The 25,304-nt window shown below is 41.1% G+C and overlaps 1 protein-coding gene across 1 annotated transcript; it reads right to left on the bottom strand.

Moving 5' to 3' along the window:
• Positions 1-8,436: 8,436 nt before the first annotated feature.
• On the bottom strand, positions 8,437-21,891 carry NHLH1 (nescient helix-loop-helix 1). Its single transcript, XM_066609022.1, has 2 exons — positions 21,731-21,891; positions 8,437-11,910 (listed from the first exon to the last, which is right to left on the bottom strand). The coding sequence occupies exon 2, from the start codon at positions 11,649-11,651 to the stop codon at positions 11,262-11,264; it is 390 nt and encodes a 129-aa protein (XP_066465119.1). The 5' UTR covers positions 11,652-11,910; positions 21,731-21,891; the 3' UTR covers positions 8,437-11,261.
• Between the last annotated feature and the right edge of the window lie 3,413 nt (positions 21,892-25,304).

Here is a 25,304-nt window from a genome sequence, read left to right on the forward strand (position 1 = left end):
CGCAAAAAAAAAAAAAACCCGCAAGCATCTACGTCGATGGATAAATAAAGAATTATGATTTTTTTTTCTACTTTGGAAAGAAAAAGTTATAAAAAGGCACATCATTAAAGGGTTAAAGGGTTAAAACATGACTGCCATCATCCAAAAACTGTGCCACACCTATCTCCAGGTTGCATGTGGTATTGCAGCTCAACTTCATTCTCTACAATGGAGCTGGGCTGCAATACCAGACACAACCTGTAAATAGGTGTGGCGCTGTTTCAAGAATAAAGCAGTCATGCTTTTGGTGCCTAGCTTTCCAAGCAGTCAGTTGACTATGGGTAATAGGGAAGTCACCGGTCTGTGACCAGTCAGTAACAGCAGACTTGGTGCAGAAGTTTCTGCGACTATCAATCATCATGTGATGGCTGCCAAAACAACCCTATTCAAATGAACGCATCTCGTCTTCAGTCTGCTTTTTTTGAGTGTGTCGGCACATTGTATTGTACAAATGCGCATAAACATAGAGCATTTGTGCGATATATGGAAATGTATACGAACCCATTGAAATCAATGTTATAAATTAATACCGCAAAATCGTGCAGTTCTGTGTACCTTATTGTGCGGTCGGGGTGCACAAATATAGAGCATGTCGCATAAATTTTCACACGCGCGAAAATATAGCGAAAAGACGCAGAATTAAGGGAACCCAATTGAAATCAATAGGTTCTATTGTCAGCTGTTTGCGCTAGCGATTTTGCACGCACACAGAATCGCTCATCTGTAGGAGCCCCTTTTGTCCGTATTCAGTCCGTAAAAAATACGGACGGAATATGGACAGAAAATTCGCCCGTGTGAATGAGTCCTTAGACCTGCGGATTTTTAAACAGCGCAATATTCCATCCCGCGTGAAGGCTCCCTCCATAAGGAGCCCAGGTTTGGTTGTTTTTTTTTTTACATGGGACAATCCACAGCGGTGCAGGGGTTAATATCCGGACAGCTGCGTCCAGGGGCTCACAAATAAGAATCCATCAGAATGACCTCTGGAGCGAGATTCGCCTCTCGATGGCGGATGATATTAACAAGGCGGCATCTACCAATCACAGCGACTTCAAAGACTCAATTACAAGTATTGATCAGGCGAGGCCGGGTGACCTCATCGCCTCCCATGTGGGACTGAGCAATGTAAAAATGACCCCGTCTCCTGCCCAGCTGCTTTGTTTGATGATAAATAGGCACACCCCTCCGCCCCGGGCCTGCTGTCACCGCCGCCATCTACACCAGGCTGGGCAACGCTCTCCTCGGGGAAAACTTACACAGCTGACCCCGGCTCGTGCGATCTTAAGTCATGGAGGGGCCTGTCTCCTCGTGCCATCTCCCCACATGCCCCCCACCCCTCGCTCCTGCCTTTATCTCCCCTCTGGCTTTTCATCTTCACACCCCCCCTCTATACAAAGTGACAGGCTCCAGCTGAGCGAGGGAAGTCGCCACTCAGGCCGAACAATAACCGAGGTCTATAATGTGGCCAAATAGAGATCTGTATCTGAACGTGATGTCAATGCTCTTCAGCCGTCTGCTGGAAAAGCTGGGTGACTTTCAATATGGCCGCCATTATGGCTTCCCGACATTTGTAGAGGCCCGAATAGAAAAGATGCTATGCCGGCTTCAATATCGCCACATAAGGTGCAATGTTAGTAGCAATAGCTGGTGGGTAAGCAAAAACTGGTGCAATGGTTGTGCCGGTTTAAAGTGGCATGAGGGTTGCCACTTTTGTCACAAAGAAATACTGGCCAAGGTAAAAGGGGGCGTGGTTTGGGGTGTGGCTTTTCATTACGTATGTTTTTAATTACGTTATTCCAGTGGCCCCAACTAGCAATTGTGCCCCCATCAGTGGTCCTCATAGTAATAATGCCCCCAGTAGTGGCCTCAATAGTAAATGTTCCCCTTAGTGGCCCTAATAGAAATAGTGACCCTATTAGTAGCCCCAACAGTAATAGTGTACTCCACTGGTGGTCCTAATGTTAAAAGTGACCCTATTAGTGGCCCCAGTATTAATAGTGTCCCCATTACTGGTCCCAAAAGTAATAGTGTCCCCATTAGTTGCCCCAGTAATAATAGTGGCTGCTGATCGACACCGGGAGTGAAGGGGGAATGTTTCCAGGGTCCTGTGTGAGTTTACAGTGGGCAGCATCCAGAACACATATCCTGGGGGAAGGAGTTCAGGGTCTTTTGTGAATACAATGGTTGGCGTCCAGAATGAAACCTCAGATAAGTGAATGCGTTGGTTGGTCTAGTCGCTGTAGAGGTTAATAATTTGGTCAGGGTGTAGGTGTAGGCTTAGGTAAGGGGTGAGCAAGTCCTACTAGGTCACTTCCATTGGTGCAGCACAATACTAGGACGCGTTAGATAAGGTAAATGGTCGATGGAACAAATCACTTCTGCCTGGAGCACCGCCCATGCTTAAATATAATTCTAGATGGTGGTGTGAGGGCTTTGTGTGCTAATAATCTGTCATGGAAGCCTGCGGAGAGGTGATTAAGGATTGCGCTGATTAAAGTCTATAAGATGTACTGTATGGCCACTTCTCTTCAATTAAATGCTACGGTCAATGGCTGTTTTTGTTCCGCAGGGGCGGGCCTAAGGAGCAGGTTCTAAAAATGAACTGGAAGGCAGAACCTTGGACTTCCAAAGCTGACTTATTGGAACTGGTGCTCAGGTATTATGGTATATTCTAAGTGGTCAGTATTTATCACCAGATTAAAATGTTCATTACATTAAAAGGGTTTATCTGCCACTCAGATATTGATGACCTAGCCTCAGTTTGGAATGTGGAAGGGGCATATTGCAGACATAGCACATATGCAATATCACAGTCAGGTATTCTAGTATCATGTAGCATGGCTGGACCATTGCACTGGACTGTGCACTTTCATGACTATCGTCAGCAGTTGGCGGAGGGGCCTGGAACACGTGGCACAGATGCCACTATGTGAATGGGAAAAAAAGCAGGGATGGCCCTTTAAATATTTAAAGGGCGGACAATTTTATGCCCAGTAGTTTACAGATAGTATGATGTAAAATGTAAATGCTGCTCCGCCTTGTTATTATCTTCCCAAGGATATTTCTAGATAGAGTTTATGTGTTGGCCAGCGCTGAGATATTGGTTCTGTCAGCAGGCATTATGTAGCTGTGTTAATACCGCCACAGATCTCACATCTTCTCTTATAAATTCAATCTCCTGATTAATCTTGTCGTCCTGTGACATCGGCGAAATCAGGTTTGATTTACAAAGAATGGAATCTCAGGTCCGTCCCCTGGAAATTCATCTGGCCCCGTCCCTATGAATTATGTAGAGTGTGCATACAACAGATGTAACACTCTGCTCCACGAATATAATTATCCGCAGTGAGCTCAGCACACACGTATGCAATGCATTCAGAGTCCCTACACCCTCTCACCTTCTTACATGTTGTATGTTGTGCCCCCATCATTCTGCACTCAGTACCCCAGAATGACAAAGTGTCAACAGAATGGGAGAAATCTTTGTAAATATTTAAATATGTAAAACTCCCATTTTGCCCTGACATAAGTATTCACACCCTTTGGTACGACACGTGACATTTAGCTTTGAAGGCCTCCTGTTTCTCTTGATCATCTCTGAGATGTTTCTACACCCTGATTGGAGTCACCTGTGAGAAATTCATCTGATTGGACATAAAAGACCCCGCTGTATACATAAGGTCTCACCGCTCACAATGCAGATCAGAGCCAAAACCGAGGAGGAGGAGAAAACTGCTTGTAGAGCTCACAGACAGAATTGTGTGGAGTAACTGATCTGGAGAAGCTAAAAACACATCTCAGCTGACCTGAAAGTTCCCAAGAGCCCAGTGGCCTCCAAAATACTTACATGGAGGAACAACCAGGACTCTTCCTAAAGCTGCCGACCCCCCAGACTAAGGGGGAGAAGGGTTTTGTATGGGAGGTGACCGAGAGCCTAATGGACACTCTGGCTGAGCTCCAAAGATCCTGTGTGCAGATGGGAGACACTTCCAGAAGATTGACCATCACTGCAGCCTCCACCAATTTGGGCTGTATGGTGGAGCGGCCAGAAAGAAGCCTCCTCAGTAAGACACATAGAAACCCCCGAAGTTACCAAAAAGACCCTAAAGGCTCTCAGACTGCGAAAAAAACAAACAAGATTCTCTGCTCTGATGACACCAAGATGGAACTTTATGGCCTCTAAGCGTTCTGTTTGGAGGAAACCAGGCGCTGCTCATCACCTGTCCAATAGCACGACTACAGTGAAGACTGGTGGTGGAGCATCATGCTGGGGGAGGAGAGACTGGTCAGGGTGGAGGGAAACCAGGCACTGCTCATCCCCTACCCAATACCATCCCTACAATGACACCTGTTGGTGCAGCATCATGCTAAGGGAGACCAGTCAGGGTGGAGGGAAACTAGGCGCCACTCATCACCTACTCAATACTACCCCAACAGTAGCCTGGTGGTAGAGCATCATGCTGGGGGAAGGGAGACCGGTCAGGGTGGAGGGAAACCAGGTGCCACTCATCACCTGATTAATACTATCCCTACAGTGAAGCCTGGTGGTGGAGCATCATGCTAAGGGAGGGCAGATTGGTCAGGATGATGGGGAAACCAGGCGCCACTCATCACCTGCCCAATACCATCGCTACAGTGAAGCTCGGTGGTTGAGCATCATGCTGGGGAGGGGAGACCAGTCAGCGTGGAGGGAAACCAGGTGCCACTCGTCATCTGCCGAATACCATCCCTACAGTAAAGCCTGTTAGTGGACCAACATGCTAGGGGAGGGGAGACCAGTCAGGATGGAGGAAAACCAGGCACCACTCATTAACGGCCCAATACCATCCCTACAGTAAAGCCTGGTGGTGGAGCAATATGCTGGGGAGGGGAGACCGGTTAGAGTAGAGGGAAATTAGGCGTTGCTCATCACCTGCCCAACACCATCCCTACAGTGACACTTGGTGGTGCAGCATCATGCTGGGGGAGGGGAGACCGGTCAGGGTGGAGGGAAACCAGGCGTCGCTCATCACCTACCCAATACCATTCCTACAGTGACACCTGGTGATGCAGCATCATGCTGGGGGAGGGGAGATCGGTCAGGGTGGAGGGAAACCAGGCGCCGCTCATCACCTACCCAATACCATTCCAACAGTGAAGTCTGGTGATAGAGCATCATGCTGGGGGAGGGGAAACCAGTCAGAGTGGAGGGAAACTAGGTGCTGCTCATCACCTGCCCAATACCATCCCTACAGTGAAGTCTGGTGGTACAGCATCATGCTGGGGGAGGGGAGATTGGTCAGGGTAGAGGGAAACCAGGCGACGCTCATCACCTACACAATACCATCCCAACAGTGAAGTCTGGTGGTAGCAGCATCATACTGGGGGTGGGGAGACCGGACAGGGTGGATGGAAACCAGGCGCCGCTCATCACCTCCCACTACTATTCCTAAAGTGAAGCCTGGTGGTGGAGCATCATGCTGGGGAAGGGAAGACCGGTCAGGGTGGATGAAAAGCTGAATGGAGTACAGTAGAGAGATAATGACAACCTGATCCAGAGTGCAGGGGACCCCAGACTGGGCAGAAGGGTCACCATCCAACAAGACAATGACCCTAAGCATACAGCCAAGACAACGCTGGAGGGGCTTAGGGACAACTCTGTGAATGTCCTTGAGTGGCTTGAACCCAATGGGACATCTCTGGAGAGGCCTGACAATGGCTGTCCACAGACGGCCCGCATCCAACCTGACCAAGGGCAGAAAATCCCCAAATCCAGATGTGCAAACCTTGTGGCATCATCCTTAAGAAGATTGAGGCTGGAATCGCTGCCAGCAGGGCTTCACCTAAGTACTGAGTACAGGGGTGTGAATACTTATGTCACTGCGGAATGGGGGCTTTTCTCTTTTTTTTTTTAATGTAAAAAAAAAAGATTTCTCCTGTTCTGTTGTTACTTTGTCATTATGGGGTACTGAGTGCAGAATGATGGGGTCACAACATACAACATGTAAGAAGGTGAGAGGAAGTGAGGACTTTCCAAATGCATTGTATGAGGGGTGTATCCAAATCTACAACATATGTACTCCCTGTATTGTATGTCGTCATACATAATCTCCAGCGGGCGTACCTACATATCATTTGGGATACTGTCTGCAGTGCTACAGAGACATGTATGTTTGTATATGTAGGACAGTTTCCATGCACCAAAATTACAACTTTTGGGGCAACAGGCCCCAACACTTTTTTAAAAAAGTAGGTGTGGCTTAGCTTAAAGGGGTTGTCCCGCGAAACAAAGTTGGGGTATACACTTCTGTATGGCCATATTAATGCACTTTGTAATATACATTGTGCATTAATTATGAGCCATACAGAAGTTATTCACTTACCTGTTCCGTTGCTAGCGTCCTCGTCTCCATGGTGCCGTCTAATTTTCAGCGTCTAATCGCCCGATTAGACGCGCTTGCGCAGTCCGGTCTTCTTCTTTTCTGAATGGGGCCGCTCGTGCCGGAGAGCGGCTCCTCGTAGCTCCGCCCCGTCACGTGTGCCGATTCCAGCCAATCAGGAGGCTGGAATCGGCAATGGACCGCACAGAAGACCTGCGGTCCACCGAGGGTGAAGATCCCGGCGGCCATCTTCGCAAGGTAAGTAAGAAGTCACCGGAGCGCGGGGATTCAGGTAAGCACTATCCGTTTTTTTTTTTTAACCCCTGTATCGGGTTTGTCTCACGCCGAACGGGGGGGGCTATTGGAAAAAAAAAAAACCGTTTCGGCGCGGGACAACCCCTTTAAGTAGGCGTGATTGCGTGTGGTCCATCAGATTTACTATAATGCACACTGGAAACTGGGGAAATCTATGGGAACTTGGAGCTGGCACTTCCTAATACATTTGTATCACTGACAGTGGCTTTTAACAGCTATGTACATTAGATATAAAAAGCCTACACACCCCTGAGCTGAGTCGTGTATCTAATCCTGTCCTGTGTGATACTGTCTGCTGAGCTGTGTATCTAATCCTATCCTGTGTGATACTGTCTGCTGAGCCGTGTATCTAATCCTATCCTGTATGATACTGTCTGCTGAGCCATGTATCTAATCCTATCCTGTGTGATACTGTCTACTAAGCTGTGTATCTAATCCTATCCTGTGTGATACTGTCTGCTGAGCTGTGTATCTAATCCTATCCTGTGTGATACTGTCTACTAAGCTGTGTATCTAATCCTATCCTGTATGATACTGTCTGCTGAGCTGTGTATCTAATCCTATCCTGTGTGATACTGTCTACTAAGCTGTGTATCTAATCCTATCCTGTGTGATACTGTATGCTGAGCCGTGTATCTAATCCTATCCTGTATGATACTGTCTGCTGAGCTGTGTATCTAATCCTATCCTGTGTGATAATGCCTGCTGAGCTGTGTATCTAATCCTATCCTGTGTGATAATGCCTGCTGAGCTGTGTATCTAATCCTATCCTGTATGATACTGTCTGCTGACCTGTGTATCTAATCCTATCCTGTGTGATACTGTCTGCTGAGCCGTGCCTCAAATCCTATCCTGTGTGATACTGTCTGCTGAGCTGTGTATCTAAACCCATCATGTCTGATACTGTCTATTGAGCTCTGTATCTAATCCTATCATGTCCGATACTGTCTGCTGAACTGAGGTATCTAAACCCATCATGTCTGATATTGTCCCCACCCCCTCCGGTCGAAGAGCTGCGCTATCATACAACAATAGCGAAGTGTTCCCCTTTAAATACAATCCACCATGGAGAAACTCAGTGCTATGTCCTCCTCTTATAGTAGATCACACACACACACACACACACGACACGTTTAGATACACCAATTCAGTGGACGGTATCACACAAGATAAGCTTAGATAAAAAAAGCTAAGCAAACAATATCACTCATTAAATGCTCAGATACACAGCACAGGGGACAGTATGACACATAACAGGATCCGATACAGTAGCTCAGCAGACAGTATCACTCATGGTAGGCTTAGATACAAAAACTCAACAGACAGTATCACACACAACAGGCTTGGATACACGAGCTCAGCAGACAGGATCAGTATTACATGGACGCAGAATTGCATAAATCATCCCTGGAAAATTCAACTTTAGCCAAAATTTGGAAGTCTCTCAGTTCCCCTAACTGCTACCTAACCAGTCTACCGTAGTTAGAAAATACAGCCTCGGCAGATTCACACTTGTCCAGCAGGGGGAGTATTTTTTTTGCAGACAAGTGACTCTCAAGTGGGTACAGAAGTCCTGAGTTGGCTTCATCCTGACGGGGGCACCGAACCTACAGATCATTGACTTCTCTAAGCTAAGCCTCTCGACCGCATGTGTGTAAGTCACCTATAGAGTATAAATGTATAATAACAGGTCACAGAGACAAAAAAAATAGACCAAAACGCGTTTCTCCTTTAAAAACTTTTTTTTAATTGAATCCTTCGACTTTTTTAAGAAACCATAAATAGTCTGTATCCGTTCTAAACACATAAAACATCGTCACCGTATGTACAGATTTCTTCATTTCAAGGTCATCGAACATATCTACAGAAGAATCGAGGCTCTTGGTGGCAGAACGGAGGTAAGACTTGAGTCCCGGCCAGCTGTGCTTGGAGGCCAGCGCCCAAGTCCTGCTGAAAAAATTTTTTGTCATGTTTTTGAATATTTCTTTGTAAAACAAAAAAAGTGCACAACACAGCAAATAAATAATGAGTCGTATAAATAAATAAAAATAAATTAATCAATCTGGTCATTCCTGGCACATACATTTTTGGGGACGAACAAGAAACGATGGCAACGGTAGCCACAGCAGGAAAGATAATAGAAGTAGGGTGGAAGTGTAGCGCCCAATGTAAGGTGAAAACGTAGCCTTCGACTAATATGGGTTGTGTGATTTTTCGGAAATTTTGGGGGGGATCCGTAATGTGTAACCCCTTCAGCTCCACGTGACGTGACCCTCGGCTCAGAAAATTTTCATCATTGATTGGTACATTTTTATGGACTGAAGAAGGCTTCATGGCAATTTGGGTTAAAGGGTTTGTAATAGCAATTCAAGTTATCCCCTATCCATAGAATAGAGCATAACTTGCTGATGAGTGGGGTCTCACTGTTGAGACCCTCGCTGACCTCAAGAAAGAGGGTTCCATACTTCTCATCCTACTCACTGCAGGGTTACTGGACCCCCCACAGACTGGAGAGTTGGTTGCACAAGTGCACTAGCGCTGCATTCACTTTCAATGGGACTTCCACTCGGGTTCCATTAGCCCCACTGAAATTAATGGAGCGCTGACCACACACCAGCATTCCATTCAGTGTGATGTCTCTACGGGAAGGGAGGGAGCGGGGGCGGAGAAGCAACCCCCACAGTGACAGGAGAGCTGGACACAGGAGTCCTGTTCCCAAGATAAGTGGGAATCTTAGCAATAAGAGCCCCACCAATCAGCAAGCTACCCCCTATCTAGGGGATAACTTGAAATTCTGGCACAACCCCTTCATTAAAAGGGGGTTATACAGTTGAAAACTACTGATTGACTATCTTTCGCGTAGACCATGAATACTATATCAGGGAGGGTCCGCTGTTTGGAAACCCCACCAATCAGCTATAACTAAGCCTTTGTGCTCATGCACTGAGCTAATTTCTGCAAGAAGCAAACAGCTCCGTTCCTACTGCAGTAGCCGGGCTTGATATTACAGGCATTGATGGCCCAGTTACAGCTGATTGGCGGGGGATTCAGGCAACAGACCTTCACCTATCCACTATTGATGGCTTAGTCTAAGGATAGGTCATCAATAGTTTACAACTGGACAACCTATTTAAGTTGGTGATTACATCCAGGAGAATTGGTCCATAGCAAATATCAAAAATATATAATCATGTATGGTCCCAGTGCTTGATCACCTTCCTAATCCTTGTAGGGTGGTGTAACCCTCGATCCGCTTCCCCCTAATTGTGGAGTTGCCCTGTATTGGCTTGGTAGGAGCAGCTCAGGGCTGCTTTCATGGTATATATGTCATTGTCCAGAAGGTAGAACATTCTATCTGCAAAATTAAACTATCTAGTCATGAAGGAGATTATGTTACCTTTGGCTATGAGGTCATTTTGTAATCTACATTTTGTTGTCCAACATGCTCCTATCTAGAGTAGGTAGTATTGGTTGTTGCGTTGAGTCTTTAGACTATAAGTTGCTTGAGGTTGGAGATGGCCTTCATTTTCTATTCGATATAGATAAGTTAAGGGAAAAGTTTAAGGATGTTGTCGATGTACTGATGTAACTTTTAAAGACAGCATCTTGAAGACCCACTAAGATATATCAACCAACCACAAGCAACTTAGACTTGTAGACATAGTAGCTTTCTTCGTTACCATCAATGAACAAAGACTAATCAACTACATATTGACTTTCATATGAAAGGAAAGTGCACATTTGATACTATATTCTCAGTAACTTCCTGCCTAGAAACTGGCTATTTATTTAACTATACCAATAGGAGACTGTACATGGGGGAGTTGCAGTAGTTTTTCCAATGTAGCACAGAAGAAGGGCAAGTGGTCATTATATGTAGGACATATGTTTTGATTTTGAGTGCCACAAGATATCCATATGGGACATATGGATGGATCAATAAATGGTGCTTTAGAGATTCACCTTTGGGAAGAGTCCTCCCACCCGTCATGGTTCATCTCATGATGCTGGCAAAGATGAACTCAAAGCCCCGTCTCCTCACATCCCATTGATATATTTGTGTGCCCTGTACATATCTGTCTAAGTGGAAATATCTTAGCTAAATGGAGTTTTGTAGATCAGCCTTCAGTAAAATGTACAAGTGCAACTCGACCGTAAGTCTAGAAATTTAGCAATTATTCAAGACTCTTAAGAAGTTCTTCATAGATGAACGACAGTATTATGAACCAGCCTTGGTCTTGTGTAAACTATGTTTGTAGGTAGCTAGGATTGATGGTCTTGAGGCCATGTGATAACCCTATATCAATGATATGAGTCTACACTGACTATACTTGTGGAGAAACAGGTGACAGGGATGGGTGATATCTGAAAGGCAGGAGCTTTACATTCTAGGTTGGGAGGTGGAGATTCTACAAAAATCCTTGACAGAGGAGATAACATATAGTTCCACAGGTTGTCCTCTGTCATAAAGTCCTAGTTTGTAGCTGAATACAGCAGCATAAAATAAAGAGGGCGAGCTATCACCCCATCTAGTGCACCTTGGAGCTATCACACATCTAAAACATGGTTGAGATAGGAGATGTAGCAGATAGCTAGTCGTAGGATCTCGATCTTGGACAATTTCTTGTCAGGAGGAAGAGTTGGAAGAAGCTTCCTCAACTCTGCAAAGGCCAAATTGAATGCTTCCACACGTATGCGTTCCCGTGTAGCATGCGCCGTGCGGTACTTGGCTGTTGCCCTCCTACGTCTTCGTCTCTCCTCTCGACTTAAGTGCTGAAGCTCTCGTTTTACCGCATCGCTCGCTTCGCAAATCCGTGTTTCTCCACATAAACTGATGCCGCCTGCGTCATTTAGTCCTCCTCCGCCTCCACAATCACTAAACACGGACTCCGTCTCTGAATGAGCGGGGATTTCTGTCTGTTCGGAGTTTAACATCATTCCTCTCTCAAGATTTTTTTTAGATTGTGTCCCCCAGATCAAAAGATAAAAGTGCTTCACAAAAGATCGTATCTTCCGGATCTCATGGATTACCTTGGAACATTACGTGTAGGCTGTGAAACGCGTTCTTTTTGAGGTACGTGACGCGTTTCTGGGCTCACAAAATGCGCTTAATAGAAAAAATGTAACTTGTAAAAGTGCTCAGCCGAGATTACGATTTTATTTTCCTCTCTGCTCTCTCTCATTCTTGTTTTTCCCCCTGGAACAAAAAGAGAAATAGAGAAATTATAAAAGGATTCCTTAATGGCTATGAAGGGAATTGTGCCAACGAGATACAAAGCGAATGTAGCAGCAATACTATGGTATGTAGGAGAAGAATAAAACCATAGAAAAGAATAGAAAGCTACATAAAAAAGAAATAACGCGATTAGGAACCTCATAACATGAACAGCGTGTTAACAGAGGTTTATTCGAGGCGCAATAAATAGATCGACTATTATATCGCGGCAACACAGTAACCCCTTATACCACATACATATAAAGATATCTAGATGCTTAAGATGGTTCCAACCACAGAAAAGATCATTTCAAATGGAAAATTCCCACCCAATCGTAGAATATCCAAATTTTCAAAAAGATCTTGTGAACATAGATTATTGCCCCTACTGCTACTTCGGTTGATTAATCAGATTATCAGCACAATCCATGACCAACACAGTGTTAAATTGGTAATCTCTACATGTGAAGTAACCTCTTCCAATATTTCAAAGTATCCATTGATTTTCTCATGGGAAAACCCAGATCATAGAAGATTTGTGGACTGGACTGTATAATGGGGCCATCATCCAAAAGTTTATGGTCATCCTTAAGGCCCCCATATGCATTATACAGCAATCATCCAAATCTGCCGATTTTGGCGGGACCAGACGACTCTGGTGTGTGTATGGGAGCCTTGCAACTTTCCTTGACAAATTATGTCAAGGGTAAAGAAAGATGAGGCATGCTAAGTTTCAACACCCAATCCTTTCATCCCTCTGGAGATAAACTGCCACCAGGAGTGTCAGACTGCGGCTTTTGTCACTGGATTGAACCAAGCATTCATGCAACTGAGGGAACCGGAACTGTTCAGACGGCAGTTATTGAAAGTGTATAGGCACTTTGAGACAGTGGTTGAAGAAGTCAAGGTCTTTTTGATGTGATGGTTGGGTAAATGTTGATCATTCAACCATCAGCTATCAGCTATTGAAGGTGTATCTTTTAGCTGCTTGACTTTTATTGGTAGTATAGGGAGAAAGGCTAGGTGTGGGTACTGTAATGGGGTCCAAATCAAGCCCATTCCTTCTTAATGATGGAATTTTGCTTCTAAATATTGGTGTTTTCTGTAAAGATGTGGCAAATGATGTTGTACACTATATTGTAATAAGGGGTCTAGAATAGCTATGAAAATATAGTGATCTAGAGAGTTATCATGCATGAATCATTGGATGATGAAGCACCAATGACATGACAGGATGTTACTATTTATCCAAGTAAGGGATCTATCTATCTATCTATCTATCTATCTATCTATCTATCTATCTATCTATCTATCCATCTACCCATCCATTTTATACATTACATGAAGGTTACTTATGGCAGTGCATGGATTGTGGAACTCCAATTCCCATCATAAAGATATGAAGAATGGTGTAGTACTCCAAGTCACATTTATAGGTGTGTCGAAGTAGCATCTTCCTGTTGTAACAAACTGGGGATGCATCTATGCTAGATATGCCATTCAGGAGTCGGAAAAAGCTGGTTAACCCCATTAAAAGTGGTCATAGCACCCATATTAGTTTCCACCCAGCTTTCCTAGATAAGACTAACAAAATGGATTTTTACCAAATTGGCAAAAGAGAATGACTCAAGGACTTATTGATGCAGGGAAATGTTGAAATACCTATAAGAGAGAAGGCGTAATTGTCCACACACATGTACACTATAAGGCATTCGTCATGAAAAATAAGATGTCATCGTAATGGCAAATATATAATGTGTCAGGGGAAGGTGGCGGAAACATTAATGGAGAGAAAATAACCCAGAAATGAGCTTGGAACAAGGGAAAGATGGATGACAGGCCAGAGGAAAAAATGCGCTGATATCCGACCGTCAAAGATTATTCAGAGAGTAAAGTGTCTTCTCCTCTCACACTAAGTGGAGCTGACGGGGAGGACAAATGAGAGAGATGGAACCAAGCACCCAAAGGCACTGGCCAGAGCCCGCAGGGAACGCAGCACATTTCATAAAGATAGATGTAAATGAAAATGCATTTTTCTCTCTGGGGTCTCCTGAGACAGGACAGGTGGTGGATGGATGGGAAGGAGAGACAGAGGGAGGGGGAAGGAGAATGGGTCCGGGGGTGGGGGGTGTATATTAAATTAGCCCGTATGTCACAGATTCTACCACTGGAGACATATGGAACCCAACACAGCTGTTTTATGCAATGTGTCTGAAAAGGTCTAAACTCCATGGGGGTCCCAGTGGGAATGTGACATAGATATAAGCCACTCCCAATATAGCTTCCTTATGGCCCGTGTAAACAACAATTCAAGTCTATCTATCTATTATCTATTAATCTATCTATCTCATATCTATCTATCTATCTCATATCTATCTATCTATCTATCTCATATCTATCTATCTCATATCTATCTATCTCATATCTATCTCTCTATCTATCTATCTCATATCTATCTATCTGTCTATCTATCTATCTATCTCATATCTATCTCATCTATCTATCTCATCTATCTATCTCATATCTATCTATCTCATATCTATCTATCTCATATCTATCTATCTCATATCTATCTATCTATCTCATATCTATCTATCTCATATCTATCTATCTATCTCATATCTATCTATCTATCTCATATCTATCTATCTATCTCATATCTATCTATCTCATATCTATCTATCTATCTATCTATCTATCTATCTATCTCATATCTATTTCTCTCTCTCATATCTATCTATCATCTTATATCTATTTCATATCTATCTCATCTATCTCATTTCTATCCGTCTATCCGTCTTTCTATCTATCTGTCTATCTATCTATCTATGTATCTATCAATCTCTCATCTATTTATTTATCTATCTATCTCATCTATCTCATTTCTATCCGTCTATCTATCTATCTATCTATCTATCTATCTATCTATCTATCTATCTGTCTGTCTATCTATCTATCTATCAATCTCTCATCTATTTATTTATCTATCTATCTCTCATCTACTTATTTATCTATCTACAGCCTACAGCTCTTCTATGACTTTGATTCCAGTGTATGTGACCCTCTTGCCTCACAGTTTTTAAAGTCGCTTGACTTCCTAGTAGTGAGATTTGCAGCTTAGAGGTTCCTCTTTGGAAGCACCTGGAAAAGTCACATCCACAGGTTGTTCTTGACTATAATGGGAAGTAACTGGAGGCGAGAGGAAGCATGAGATAGGCTGGCGGCTATACAATGTTCTCCTAATCTACCATAAACTCCAAATTTCATGCTTTACCTAGCACCAACAGCTGGGATTAATGTTAACCTCTTCAGCACTGAGGCCAAGCAATGTTGTCAGCGCTTATCTCTATTTCATAGAATGAATAGGGAAAAAAAGCTTAATATTTATTTTACTAATTTATATAGGGCATACATATCCCTGTCCACAGTGGGTCACACAATCTAAATTCCAAAATTCATGAAAGAGATAGATAGACATGAGATAGATAGATAGATAGATAGATAGATAGATAGATAGATAGATAGATAAATAGATCTGAGAACCACAAAAAGATAGATACTGCCAATATGAGAGAGAAAGACAAAGAAAAAATTAATCTATGTATCTATCTCACATCTATCTATCTATCTCATATCTATCTGTCTATCTATCTCATATCTATCTATCTATCTCACATATATCTATCTCATATCTATGTATATATCTATCTATCTCACATCTATCTTTCTCTCTCACATCTCGAATCTATGTATCTCATATCTATCTATCTATCGTTCTCTCTCACATCTATCTATCTATCTCACATGTATATATCTGTCTATCTCATATCTATGTATCTCATATCTATCTTCTATCTCATATGTATCTATCTACTATCTATCTCATATCTATCTTCTATCTCATATCTATTTATCTCTTATCTGATCTATCTATCTATCTCACATTTATCTATCTATCTCATATCTATATATCTTCTAACTTATATCTATCTATATATTTTTCTATCTCATATCTATCTCTCTATCCATCTCATATCTATCTTCTATCTCACATCTATTTATCACTTATCTAATCTATCTATCTCTGTCTCCTATCTATCTATTTATCTATCTATCTATGTCACATCTATCTATCTCATATCTATCTATCTATTTATTATCTATCTCATATCTATCTATCTTATATCTATTTATCTCTTATCTAATCTATCTATCTATCTATCTCATATCTATCTATCTATCTCATATCTATCTATCTCCTATCTATCTATCTTATATCTATCTATCTCACATTTATCTATCTATCTCATATCCATATATCTTCTAACTCATATCTATCTATATATTTTTCTATCTCATATCTATCTCTCTATCCATCTCATATCTATCTTCTATCTCATATCTATTTATCACTTATCTAATCTATCTATCTGTCTCCTATCTATTTATCTATCTATCTATGTCACATGTATCTCTCTATCTCACATTTATCTATCTATCTATATCTATCTATCTCATATCTATCTATCTTAGTTTTACATCCTCAGATCACATATGGGGCCTTGTCTATACCACTTATAATAAGTGCTCATAGTCTCTGGTGAATTATTCTAGATAATACCCGTATGCCATTCTCCTCTCTCCATCTTACTCCATGGTGACATGGAGGTAGGCGGTGGAGTCGGGGATGATTAATGGGCACACCTATTGTCAGGAGAAAAACAGGATAAATATGGCCTCTTTTTTTATACTAGGCCAGAGAATTTCATCTGATTACCGTGGCTGAGCGCTCCGGATTGCAGGGCACCTTGCTTACCAGTAATGTAATCTTGAGGGGATTAAGGTGCAAAATACACAGAGGAGAGAAGACATTTATTTCATTTCGGCAGCCATCATCTATAACAATTGTCATCATCAAATTACAGCAGGCACACCACATATGAGTATATCCATGTATGTATGGGCCCATCTTCAGGGCTCGTCTAGTATCAATAAAGTTTAGTTTAAAAAAGACACAAAGATAGCTAAATCACAGAAGTTTATCCAAACATGAAGCTACAACATTTCCATCAATTCATTGAAGGAAGAAAAAAGTGTAATGAGACTCAAACGAGGTAAAACTTGCGTCACGTGACTCAAGAAGTGCGGCCGTCATTCCCTGGGTGTATTACACCATAAGCAAGCACCTGCCTTGAAGAACCCATGATTAGGAAAATGTAAGAGTTTGGGCATAGGAAATACGAGCGGTCAATTTTTTAAATTAATATCAACCAATAAAAAGATCAATCGGTTATTTGCCGACATGTTGACCGGTTGCCCATCCAAGAAAGTTTTTGACAGATTTCCACTTGTCAATTAAAATTTCTTCATCATGATGACTATTTAACCTCGGTTGGATTTGGTAAATTATTATAGTATATGACCACCTAAAATAGATAGGAAATGATGTGTCCATTGGAAGAATGTTCCCTCTTATGGCCCTCATGAGAATTTTTAAGATGTTTTTTAGACTTTTTACAAAAAATGGTTCCAAAAATTATTATTTCTATCAATTCTCAAAGAAAATACAAAAAATGGAGTTCTGAATAATGAGGAGATGGCCTTTTTTTCAAATGAGTGAAGTAGCTCCACTTTCAGCTCATTAGTACGGACAATGGGATTAATGTACTGAAATTTCTCCGGGACTTAATGGGATATTACCGGCATTAATGTGGTTTTAAGATCTTTACGCGAGGCCATTGACAGAGTAACGCATGTCGTAAAGTCCAACAACCTTTTTTTTCTATAGTCATGTGTCCTACTCAATCCGGAAAACTGTGTACTATGAAATGAAATGTAAGAGGTATCTAGTTTATACCGGCTGCTGAGTCTCTGTATATAAGGAATCACACGGCCCACTGGGGCCTCGTTAGAGGTGTTTATTGCTTAATGAAATGTGAGCTTCTGAAAAAAAAAAAAAACTACAGTGACAGAACAAGGAAAGTTGGAACTTAACATGATTTGAGAAAAATCCCTAATTGCTTCTAAATCCATAGAATGGAGTAAAAACACGACCACTGTGGGTTTTACAAATAGTTCCAGGATGTAGAACTCTTACAGAGCTCTAAGGGGTTAATATAAATTTAAAAAGGGAAATATATTTCTAATTAAGGATAAACTAGAAAAAAAAAAGGAAAGTAAGTTGGTTTTCTTATGAAATGTTTTAATTTAGCATTAAAATATATAGAAATATTAATTTTTTTACATTAAATTTAATTCTTAATTGAATTTTTATATTTAACATTTTTAGGTTTTTGGTATTTTTAGTTTTTTTCCCCTTATCTTTCTGAAAGTTACATTTTGCTTATCGTTTTTTTAAATAATAAAATAATTAGTGGTAGCAAATAAAAGGTCACATAAATTTAGTGTTAAAACAACGTTTTGTTAAATTAGTAATTAAGAAAATAGGTAAATGCAGGAAAATCGGGAGGTTCAACAAAATTGGAATTTACTTCACTCGCTTTTGCTCTTAATTTTCTCGCACTTTCACCGTTTTCGTTGAAATTGAACTATTTTTGGTAATCTAACACAATAAATTGTTAAAAACACCTGTGACAAAATAATTAACAGTTTGTATGATGTTTTGAGTTTCTTTACACTATTTTGTCAAATATTCAAACTTTAGAATTTTTTTAAAATTTGTTTTTTACTTAATTAAATTTGAAATTTCTGAATTCTATAAATAACTTTGAAAGCTACATTCAACAGGACAAAAAAAACATCTGAAAAGATTATCAGGCTGACATACGGCTCTGTAGTGAATCGCCCATCTGTCACAAGTTAGGAGTTTGTCAGTGATCAATTGTACAGAATTGGTAATTGTCCCTTTGTGTACAATAAAGCCTCTGCCAGTGAAATCCTCACAGACGTCCACCTTCTATACAATGCACATGTGGATAGATAGATTAGATTAGATTAGACTAGAGAGATAGATACATTGATGGATGAAAAGATAGATCGATAGATAGATAGATAGATAGATAGATAGATAGATAGGAGATAGATAGATAGATATGAGATAGATAGATAGAGAGATAGATAGATATGAGATAGATAGATAGATAGATAGATAGATAGATAGATAGATAGATATGAGATAGATAGGAGATAGATAGATAGATATGAGATAGATAGGAGATAGATAGATAGATATGAGATAGATAGATAGATAGAGAGATAGATAGATAGATAGGAGATAGATAGATAGGAGATAGATGGATAGATAGGAGATAGATAGATAGGAGATAGATAGATAGATAGATATGAGATAGATAGATAGGAGATAGATAGATAGATAGATAGATAGATAGATAGATAGATAGATAGATAGATAGATAGATAGATAGGAGATAGATAGATAGATAGATATGAGATAGATAGATAGATAGATAGATAGATATGAGATAGATAGATAGATAGATAGATAGATATGAGATAGATAGGAGATAGATAGATAGATAGATAGATATGAGATAGATAGGAGATAGATAGATAGATAGATATGAGATAGATAGATATGAGATAGATAGATATGAGATAGATAGATATGTGATAGATAGATAGATAGATAGATATGAGATAGATAGATAGATATGTGATAGATAGATAGATAGATAGATATGAGATAGATAGATATTAGATAGATAGATAGATATGAGATAGATAGATAGGAGATAGATAGGAGATAGATAGATAGATAGGAGATAGATAGATAGATAGATAGATAGATATGAGATAGATAGATAGATATGAGATAGATAGATAGATAGATATGAGATAGATAGATAGATATGAGATAGATAGATAGATAGATAGATATGAGATAGATAGGAGATAGATAGATATGAGATAGATAGGAGATAGATAGATAGATAGATAGATAGATAGATAGATAGATAGATAGATATGAGATAGATAGGAGATAGATAGATAGATAGATATGAGATGGAAAGGAGATAGACAAATATTTGTAAATATGTTTAATAATATAATGATATACAAATCATAAACATATTTCCAAAAACAAATTACAATAAAAATATAAAATTACTTTATTTTCACTGCAATTAAACCCCAAGTTAATGAGTGATTTCTTGATCAAACCTCTAATAGTTTTGCAGATTACGGGCTTACAAAATACAACAATTTCTATAACTATATAATACACAGTAGACACTCCAAACCCAACACCACTACGTCGTCATACTCTTGTGACTGTAAGCTCTTGTGTCAAGTATATAAACCTGTTTATTTCCTAGATGAATACATGGATTAAAACAAAAAAATATATATATATATATAAAAATGACGCTCTGGCGTTTGTATTCGCTTTCTGGGTCGTTGATCGCAAATCACAATTTGATTGACAGCTGTCATTCAATCAGTGGCAGGCACAGTACATTTGGAGGTGCTCTGCTGAAAGTTAACTGTTTGATGACAGTGTATCACCGACTCATACGTTGCCTATGGCAAAGTGGGAAACTGTGTTTTGGTGCTGCTGAACAATGTTTGTTGTCAGTGGAGAGGAAACCACCCTAGACGGGGAGGAAGCATATGACTCCGATACTGAGCGACTCCAACATTAGCCTGACAGATGCTAGGTGATGATCAGTGCCATCCACTCAGAGCAGATCCATAAAGTTTCTAGACAAATGGATATGTTAACCCTTGTTGGCCCAGTGCAGATAGAAAGAAGAATAGATAGATAGATATAAGATAGATGGATAAATAGATATGAGATAGACAGATAATAGATAGATATGAGATAGATAGATAGATAGATAGATATGAGATAGATAGATAGATAGATATGAGATAGATAGATAGATAGATAGATAGATATGAGATAGATAGATAGATAGATATGAGATAGATAGATAGATATGAGATAGATAGATAGATATGAGATAGATAGATAGATAGATAGATAGATAGATAGATAGATAGATAGATAGATAGATAGATAGATATGAGATAGATAGATATGGGATAGATAGATAGATAGATAGATATGAGATAGATAGATATGAGATAGATAGATAGATAGATATGAGATAGATAGATAGATATGAGATAGATAGATAGATAAATATGAAATAGATAGATAGAAGATAGATGGATAAATAGATATCAGATAGACAGATATGACATAGGTAGATGGATAGATAGATAGATATGAGATAGATAGATATGGGATAGATAGATAGATAGATAGATAGATATATATGAGATAGATAGATAGATAGATAGATAGATACGAGATAGATAGATAGATATGAGAGATAGATAGATGGATAGATAATAGATATGAGATAGATAGATAAATATGTAATAGATAGATATGAGATAAGCAGATAAAAAGATATTAGATAGACAGATAGATAGATAAATATGCAATTGATAGATAGATAGTGTATAGATAGATGGATATGAGATAAATAGATATGAGATAGATAGATAGATAGATAGTGTATAGATAGATGGATAGATATGAGATAGATAGATATGAGATAGATAGATAGATAGATAGATAGTGTATAGATAGATGGATAGATATAAGATAGATAGATAGATAGGAGATAGATAGATAGATGGATAGATATAAGATAGATAGATAGATAGATAGATAGATAGATAGATAGATAGATAGATATAGCTTTATCCCTCATGCTGTAATGGAGCAATCAATGAAATGATGCCCCAAAAATGTCCATTATTTCCCCAGGCGAGTTTTCCTAAAGTATCTAGATAAACCGTCCCTTACCTGCACATTGTACTAGCGCTGCGCCGGATCTGCCTCCTCCTCCTCAGGTATCCATGTATGGAGGGAGCAGCTCAGTGTCAGGTAAAGTTTCCTTCCTCAGGTCCAGGTGTGAAGTTTCTTCCGTGAGATCCCAGCCAGGCATATAGGACGGCGGCAGACATACACCCATGTGTATAGCAGTCCCATATATTTATATATATAGGGTGACAGGGAGCACACCACATGAGGAAGAGGTGGCGGCGCTCATTGGCCACCGCAGAGCCTTCTATCATACATATTAAACAGCTGGGATGGCAAGACATTGGCTGGCAGAACGGGAAAACCCTGGGGATGGGAGAGGGAGGCGTTGGAACAGCTCCTGTGACTTGGCTGAGGGGCAGAGGGAGAGGACCAGGACTGGCTGGGGGATGAGGACATCTGTTCGGCATGCATATTTCATAAAGGGAAGGGGGATAGATAGGAGGGAGAGGGAGCCGGGATACACAGGCCGGGGACAGTCAATCAGGAGAAAGTGACAGACGGGATGAGCCGCGGCATTATAACCACCCTACACGCCACGTCCTTACCCGCCTACCGTCAGGTCTTCGCACTTCCTTCTACCGAGGGTTCTTAATAAAGTTTGACTTCGGGCAGAATGTCGCGAACTTTTGTACTATTTCAAAAAGCTGCAGCGTTAACGGAGAGCGTCACGCGGCGTGAAGCGTTTCGTACCGGAGGGGATCGCACCACAGCAGCACCATACATACTTTATAGGCTACAAGCAAAAAGCTGGTTATTACACCGCCAGATAATGAACGCCGTAATATCATTATTATTACTTTATGGGCGGATGAGTTATGCGCAAAATACGTTTCCTTTCTATTTCGGTTTTCCTAATAACGCGCTTCGCAGTTTGCTTTAATAATTTAACAACTTGGAAATGCGTCCCGTCTTCCTGTCAGGGTAGCGTAGACGAAGGGTTGTGAATGTTCGCGGCGCTGCGAGGCAGGTGAAGGACGCAGGTGGGGTTGCAGCCGACAAAGTGTTAAATGTATTTGTTGCAGTGATTGCCCCCTTTGATTCTTTTTTTTTCTTTTCTGCAAGGAGCAAGCGCAGAGAATGTTCTGCAGATCTCTAGAGAGGTCGGTGGTGCAATACTCTGCAGGGTATAGACTGAGTATCAGGTGGTAGAGAGGACAGAGCGATGTTCTGCAGATCTCTAATGAACTCAGTGGAATAATCTGCAGGATGCATCACTATGTATTAGGAGGTAGAGAGGACGAAGCGATGTTCTGCAGATCTCTAGAGGTCAGTGGCGTAATACTCTGCAGGATATATAATACGTATCAGGAGGTAAAGAGGACAGAGCGATGTTCTGCAGACCTCTAAAGAGCTCAGTGGAATAATAATCTGCAGGATGCATCACTATGTGTTAGGAGGTAGAAAGGACAAAGCGATGTTCTGCAGATCTCTAGAGAGGTCAGCGGTGCAATCCTCTGCAGGATATATACTAAGTATCAGGAGCTTTAGAGGACAGAGCGATGTTATGCAGATCTCTAGAGGTCAGTGGTGTAATACTCTGCAGGGTATATACTAAGTATCAGGAGGTAGAGAGGACAGAGCGATGTTCTGCAGACCTCTAAAGAACTCAGTGGAATAATCTGCAGGATGCATTACTATGTATTAGGAGATAGAGAGATCAAAGCGATATTCTGCAGATCTCTAGAGGTCAGTGGTGCAATCCTCTGCAGGATATATACTAAGTATCAGGAGGTAGAAAGGGCAGAGCAATGTTCTGCAAATTTCCTAAGAGCTAAGTGGTGCAATACTCTGCAAAGTATACACCAAGTATCAGGAGCTATAGAGGACAGAGCGATGTTCTGCAGATCTCTAGAGGTCAGTGGCGTAATACTCTGCAGGGTATATACTAAGTATCAGGAGGTAGAGAGGACAGAGCGATGTTCTGCAGATCTCTAATGAACTCAGTGGAATAATCTGTAGGATGCATCACTATGTATTAGGAGGTAGAGAGGACTAAGCGATGTCCTGCAGATCTCTAAAGTGCTCAGTGGTGCAATAATCAGCAGAATATATCCTAAGTTTCAGGAGGTAGAGATGACAGAGCGATGTTCTGCAGATCTCTACAGAGCTCAGTGGTGTAATAATCTGCAGGATCTATCACTATGTATCAGGAGGTAGAGGAGAAAGGGCAATGTTCCACAGATCTGTAGAGAGGTCAGCGATGTAATAACCTGCAGGATATATAATAAGTATCAGGAGGTCAAGAGGACAGAGCGATGTTCTGCAGATCTCTAGAGGTCAGTGGTGTAATACTCTGCAGGATATATACTAAATATCAGGAGGTAGAGAGGATAGAGCGATGTTCTGCAGATCTCTAGAGGTCAGTGGCGTAATACTCTGCAGGATATATAATACGTATCAGGAGGTAAAGAGGACAGAGCGATGTTCTGCAGATCTCTAAAGAGCTCAGTGGAATAATAATCTGCAGGATGCATCACTATGTATTAGGAGGTAGAGAGGACAAAGCGATGTCTTGCAGATCTCTAAAGGGCTCAGTGGTGCAATACTCTGCAGAATATATACTAGGTTTCAGGAGGTAGAGAGGAGATGTTCTGCAGATCTCCTAGGAGCTCAGTGGTGTAATAATCTGCATGATCTATCACTATGTATCAGGAGGTAGAGGAGAAAGGACAATGTTCCGCAGATCTGTAGAGAGGTCAGCGGTGTAATAACCTGCAGGACATATAATAAGTATCAGGAGGTAAAGAGGACAGAGCGATATTCTGCAGATCTCTAGAGGTCAGTGGTGTAATACTCTGCAGGGTATATACTAAGTATCAGGAGGTAGAGAGGACAGAGTGTTCTGCAGATCTCCAAAGAGCTCAGTGGTGCAATACTCTGCAGAATATATACCTAGTTTCAGGAGGTAGAGATGACAAAGTGATGTTCTGCAGATCTCTACAGGGCTCAGTGGTGTAATAATCTGCAGGATCTATCACTATGTATCAGGAGGAAGAGCAAAAAGGGCAATGTTCCGCAGATCTGTAGAAAGGTCAGCAGTGTAATAACCTGCAGAATATATCACTATGTATCAGGTGGTAGAGAGGACAGAGCGATGTTCTGCAGATCTCTAAAGAGCGTAGTGGTGTAATAATCTGCAGGATATATCCCTATGTATCAGGAGCTAGAGAGGACAGAGTGATATTCTGCAGATCTCTAGAGAGTTCAGTGGTGTAATAATCTGCACGATATATCACTATAAGGTAGTCAAGAGGACAGAGCGGTGTTCTGCAGATTTCTAGAAGTCAGTGGTGTAATAATCTGCTGCATCTATCTTTATGAGGAGGAAGAGGGGACAGAGCGATGTCCTGCAGATATCTGTACAGGTCAGTGGTTTAATACTTTGCAAAATTTATCACTAGCAGTAGGTAGAGGGGACAGAGCGATGTTCTGCAGATCTCTAGCAAGGTCAGTGGTGTAATAATCTGCAGAATATATCACTATGTATCAGGAGGTAGAGAGGACAGAGCAATGTTCTGCAGATATCTACACATGTCAGTAGTGTAGTAATCTG

The sequence above is a fragment of the Eleutherodactylus coqui genome, chromosome 6 (assembly GCF_035609145.1).
Source record: "Eleutherodactylus coqui strain aEleCoq1 chromosome 6, aEleCoq1.hap1, whole genome shotgun sequence".
Classification (NCBI taxonomy): Eukaryota; Metazoa; Chordata; class Amphibia; order Anura; family Eleutherodactylidae; genus Eleutherodactylus; species Eleutherodactylus coqui.

Bases quoted from the DNA above. Each gene is read 5' to 3' on its own strand.
- NHLH1 (XM_066609022.1), bottom strand. From the start codon at position 11,651: ATGATGTTAAACTCCGAACAGACAGAAATCCCCGCTCATTCAGAGACG.